The sequence below is a fragment of the Beta vulgaris genome, chromosome 1, assembly GCF_026745355.1.
Source record: "Beta vulgaris subsp. vulgaris cultivar EL10 chromosome 1, EL10.2, whole genome shotgun sequence".
In the NCBI taxonomy this organism is placed as follows: domain Eukaryota; kingdom Viridiplantae; phylum Streptophyta; class Magnoliopsida; order Caryophyllales; family Amaranthaceae; genus Beta; species Beta vulgaris.
In genome coordinates this window covers 25,985,868-25,991,628 of record NC_079202.1, presented here as the reverse complement: position 1 = coordinate 25,991,628, position 5,761 = coordinate 25,985,868, and the positions used below count along the sequence as shown (strand labels likewise).

The 5,761-nt window shown below is 51.6% G+C and overlaps 1 protein-coding gene across 1 annotated transcript; it reads right to left on the bottom strand.

Moving 5' to 3' along the window:
* Positions 1-2,898: 2,898 nt before the first annotated feature.
* On the bottom strand, positions 2,899-3,497 carry LOC130592139 (uncharacterized). Its single transcript, XM_057396316.1, has 2 exons — positions 3,385-3,497; positions 2,899-3,311 (listed from the first exon to the last, which is right to left on the bottom strand). The coding sequence occupies exons 1-2, from the start codon at positions 3,475-3,477 to the stop codon at positions 2,937-2,939; spliced, it is 468 nt and encodes a 155-aa protein (XP_057252299.1). The 5' UTR covers positions 3,478-3,497; the 3' UTR covers positions 2,899-2,936.
* Between the last annotated feature and the right edge of the window lie 2,264 nt (positions 3,498-5,761).

The window sequence follows — 5,761 nt, the reverse complement described above, 5'->3', positions numbered from 1 at the left end:
GCTTGTTGATGGGTCATCCACAAAGAATGGTTGTGGAGCAGGGCTGGTCATCAAACCCCCGGTCGGGAGAAAATTGAATATGCTGTTAAGTTCGAGTTTCTCGGATCTAACAATGAAGCCGAGTATGAGGCCCTCATCCTCGGATTCAACTATGCATCCTAGCGGAGCAACATCAGTCATAGCCAAATCCGACTCACAACTCATTGTGGGTCAGATTTCTGGAGAATGAGGCCAAGGAAGACAACATGAGAATGTACTTGGCCAAAGCTCGAGCTGTCATTGGAAGGTTGTCCGGATTCCGGATTACCCATATTCCTCGCTCGGAAAACCAACAGGCTGATGCACTGGCTCGGATGGCAGTTCTGCTGAAGGGTCGGCCCGAGAACTATAACTTGGGAATGTTGAAGGAACCTAGCATCAATGCCAAAGAGCAGCTTGTACTCAATCGTTCCTCGGGTTGGATGGGTGAAATTGTGGAGTACTTGCGAGACGGGACATTACCCGACGATCCTAAGGAAGCCGACCGGATCAAACATAAATCAGGTTGGTTCCTTTGGCATGAAAGGCAGCTCTATAAGAAGTCCTTCACCCATCCCCTTCTCAAATGTATAACCCCCGAGGAAGGAAACTATGTCCTTAGGGAAATACACCAAGGAGCTTGCGGGAGCCATCAAGGGGGCAGAACGATAGCCGGAAAGGCATTAAGGGCGGGATACTACTGGCCCACTCTGAAGGCTGATGCCACGGACTTAGTCCGGCGATGTCCCTCTTGCCAGATTCACTCGGACATACCAAGAGCACCTGCCACTCCCCTTACCACCATTCAAGCGGTTCTACCCTTCGACAAGTGGGGCATGGACTTGCTCGGACCTTTTCCCCCAGCTTCCGGGCAAAGGAAGTTCCTGATTGTGGCTATCGACTACTTCACCAATGGAAGAAGCCGAGCCACTCGCATCAATAACTGATAACCAGGTTCAAATGTTCATTTGGAGGAACATCATCACTCGCTTCGGAATCCCAAGAGCCCTAGTGTCGGACAACGGTCGGCAATTTAACAGCGGGCCGACCAGAGACTATTGCTCCCGGTTCGGCATTCAAACAAGGTTTTCAGCCGTCTCCCGACCCCAAACCAATGGGCAAGCCGAGTCGGCCAACAAAATTGTCCTCAAAGGCATAAAGAAGTCCCTAGATGCTGCCAAGGGGGCATGGGTAGATGACCTACCCGGCGTTCTCTGGTCGGCCAGGACGACTGTAAAAGAAGCCACTGGGCATTCTCCTTTGGGTTGGTATATGGTAGCGAGGCTGTCCTTCCGGTCGAAGTGGGAATCCCCTCTCCTCGGATGACATTCTATGAGTTTGACCAAAACGAGGAGGAAAAACCCGTCAACTTAGACCTGTTGCCTGAAACACGAGGCAATGCTTACTGCAAGCCATCCGTACAAGCAAAAATCACAAGGCACTTTAACAGGCGGGTAAGCCTCGGCCAATCAGCCTGGCGACTGGGTCGTCCGAAAGGTGGAAGCCACCGGACTCTCCCATCTCAAAGGGAAGTTGGGGGCAAATTGGGACGGGCCCTATAAGGTTACAGAGGTCCTCAAGCCAGGGACATTCCGACTCGAATCTCCCGAAGGGGTCCCCCTGGCTCGACCTTGGAACCTAGACAATCTCAAAAGATTCTATGTTTAATTTCTTTTTGTTACTTGCAATAGGGGCATATTGTAAAGCCAGCGCTACCTGGTCGGTTTTTGCTAGCAAATTCGAATGTAACTCGGACTTAGCCAGTCCATGTAACTCGATTAGCAGTCAGTATCAATCGGTTTTTACCCCAGAAATGAAAAGACTTAGCCAGTCTTATTATTTTATCAAAGTTGCAAACAAGACTTAACCAGTCCATTGTATATTTATGTTGTGATATTGCAAATAACAAAAAATAGATTATTAATAAAGACAAGTAAAGTTGCAAAATAATAGTTGTATTTCCATTGATCAAAGTTGCAAAACACAACCAAAAGTTTACAAAAAATACATGGTTGAAAGCAAAAATCCAAAAAAGCCAAACATGGCAAAAGCTAAGAGAGTAAAATCCTAAGGCAGCTAGGTGGAGGGGTCGGCCGCAGGTTGCCCAACAGCAGGTTGCTCGGCAGCGATCTCTAAGGCGGCTCGGTGCTACCGCCTTCTTCGGCAGCTTCTTCATCGTCATCATCATCCTCGTCATCCGAGCTCGCCTCCTCAGCCATTTTTGCTCAGATTACGGCTGCCTCGGCCTCAGCCAGCTCTTGGTAGCGAGACCAGACCGAATTCCAGTCAGCTGAAGGGCAGGAGTCGGCCAGAGCAACCCTGAGCTTGGTAAGTGCCTCATCCTCGCCCATCTTGTGGGAGGATTGGCCCACGTCAGCGCAGAAGTCGGTACAGGCATTCGAGGCCTGCCATGCTTTGAACCATTCCTCCTGAGAGCGGGAGACTGCTGCCTGGGCTTCTTTCAGCTGGGCCTCGGCCGTGGAGAGCTTGAACTTAACCCTTTCCAAGTCACCCTCGGCACGAGCCAGTTTGGACTTGGCCGCAACCTTGGCAGACTCGGCATTGGCTTTAGCCAGTGTCAAGTTGGCCCTCTCTACTTTCCAGTCCTCCTTCTCCTGCTGCCAAGCCGCCTCACCTTTGTCGATTTTGGTATTGGCCTCCTCCAGTCGCAACTCGGCCAACCGCTTGTCCTCCTTGGCCGCGTAGAGCTCGTCAAAATGAGTCCTGGCCGCCTCCTTCAACCCCTGGACCTCTTGCACCAGCGCGAGCAGATCCTCAGCCACCTTAGTCATCCGGATGGAAAACTGCAAAAGAAAAAACCAGTTAGAAGGTAGCAGTTAAGAGGCAAAAAGTGAAGTAAACAACGATACTTACGTCCATCCAGGTGCGGAAGAGCTCGCTCGACTCATTCCTCTCGTTCACCGCCCTGATGTGATCACGGTCGGCTTTAGTGCAGAGGATCTCCAGCGCATCGCTGATCCTTTACTTCTTCTCAGTTTTGGACAACTGAGTAAACGGTGGGGCGCCTCGGACATCGCCTGCTCAGTTTGGGATCCCCCTGGCACATGGCCGGGACTTCGAACTGGCTCGAAAACGGAGGGGTGGACGGAGATGTGAGTATTGTCATCCACGGACACCGGTCGAGGGCTGTTGACCTCGACAGAAGGCTCTTTCCTAGCCTTCTTCGCCAAGGCCTCCTTCTCGGCCCGGGCATTGGCGAAAGCCTTCTCCGTCAGCTCGACCCTCTCCTCAGTCCTCTCCTTGCGCTTCCTCGGCTTAGGGTTGGAAGGGTCCTAGAGAAACCCAAAAAGTTGGTGAGAATATGAAATGTAAGCCTGAACCAGGCCGGATAAAAAGAGTGCTTACCTTTGGCTTGGAGGGTTTGTTGATTTTGTTGGCCTTCATCTCGGCCCTGATCCGAGCAGCTTTCAGAGCTGCAGAAGTCAGTCGTTCGGCCATTTCCTGGTCGGTTTCCTTAATGAATGCTAGAGAAGCGTCTGCAAAAGGAAAAAGAGTTAGAAAATATGGCTAATAATACAATAAAAAACAAGTCAACTGGACCCTCTCTTGCCGAATTACCCTTAGGAAAGGCCGGACTCAGGCCGAACGCCGCCAGAAAGTGCTCGTTCTTAAATAATTTGCAGCTCGGGAGCCAGTTTCCCGCTACAAAGACTTCACTGCCATCTACTATCTTGGCCTCCAATTGCATGTAAATAGCAGCCATAGCTTCCTCATCGGGTAGCTCGGGCACCTTGAAGTTTAAGCAATGGTTTGGGTCGGCCAATGGAGGCACGGTGGGGATACCCCATTCCCCTCCGTGGTATACAAAAGCAAACCCTCGGCGGAACCCCTTTTGGGAAGTGGGAAGGTCAAGGACCGTTCGGTAGGCCCGCCGAGCCTGGAAGCACCACCAACCAGGACCATGGTCCCCTGCCGGCATCTCGCACAACTTGTACATGTGGCGCTAGAAAGTGAGGTTCGGCCTAACACCAATAATGTCGCAGATCACCTGGACAGCCAGAATTCCGTCCCAGGAGTTCGGGGAAAGCTGACCCAGACACAAATTGTACGCGTTCAGCAAATCCTTCTCGAACTGGGTCAGCGGGAACCTCAAGCCCATTTCCATGGCTTTGTAATAGAAAGCAGTGCACCCATGTGGAGGAGACAGAATAGTATGGCTAGCATTGGGTCGGACCAGCAAATAGGGGTCCTTTATTTGGAATTTGGCCGCTTGGCATCGGGCATCTTCTAGCAAAGCCCTTATTAATGAGGGCTGAGGAAACTTCGCTCCCGGTCCGCCCTTGGGGTCTATCTCCGGATACTCGAATCGCCCGGACGTCGAGGCTTCGCCTTCTTCTCCCGGCATAGTTGTCCTAACTACACCATCAGACAAATATTTGTCTAAGTAACTCCTCGAAGAGGGATAGGCCAGGGACACCTCCCAGGGTAGAGGGATGGTACCCTCGGCATCCTCCTCCTCGGCTTGCGAAGGAGTACTCGGAGGGAAAGCGCCTCAGGCACAGCCGAGGGATCCGGGCAACTTATTAAAGTTGACACCAATACCATTCCCATACCCTCACTTCCTCGGCTAAATTATAAGGAGGTAGAGAGGAGGTGTCACTGACTCGGACGAGCTCCCCATTATTTATCAACAGAGGGGGTCGGCCGATTTTATTAAAGAAAGACGAAAGAGAAACTTAGCGAAAAAAGCAAAACAAAAGCGTACCTGGTTGGACGAATAGAGTGAAGCCCGGACTTAGAGAGAGAAAGAGCTCTAAAGTAGAGAGAGAGAGAGCAGAAAATCTCAAATTTTAGAGAGAGAGAGAAATGAGGAAATGGCAAAATCTCTCTCTCCTCTCCCTATTTATAAGCAAAATTCCCCGGGTTTTGTGTCCCGCGTCAAAACTTGGACCGGGACCTGCTATTGCGCCCCCTTAATGGGCCTCTCAGATGGCCCAAAACTAGTAATAGGCGCAGCCCTAAAGAAGGCGAAGAGTCGCGAAAGGTCATAAATGACCAGAAGTTGAATCGCCACCATGTTTTCAAGCACCCCAATAATCCACTGTTGCCACGTGGCATTTCGAGTTTAAGGAAACTGTTGAGTTCACCAGCTCAAGATTACTAGTTCATCAGCTCAAGGTTACCAGCTCGGTCACTTCAGCCAGTGGTCCAAGATCTTAGGTACCGACTCGGACAAGCATGGGGCTCATTGGCCCCTCATCCGAGCCGCGTCCAACCAACTCGGCCCAAGGAGGCTCTCCTCTTTGGTTGAGTAAATCTCCTAAGTCCCAGATTGACTTAGCGAGAGAAGGCACCGGCTCGGACAAGCATGGGGCTCATTGGCCCCTCATCCGAGCCGCGTCCAACCAACTCGGCCCAAGGAGGCTCTCCTCTTTGGTTGAGTAAATCTCCTAAGTCCCGGATTGACTTAGCGAGAGAAGGCACCGGCTCGGACAAGCATGGGCTCATTGGCCCCTCATCCGAGCCGCGTCCAACCAACTCGGCCCAAGGAGGCTCTCCTCTTTGGTTGAGTAAATCTCCAAAGTCCCAGATTGCTTAGCGAGAGAAGGCACCGGCTCGGACAAGCATGGGGCTCATTCACCCCTCATCCGAGCCGCGTCCAACCAACTCGACCCAAAGAGACTCTCCTCTTTGGTTGAGTAAATCTCCTAAGTCCCAAATTGACTTAGCGAGAGCAGGCACCGGCTCGGACAAGCATGGGGCTCATTGGCCCCTCATCCGA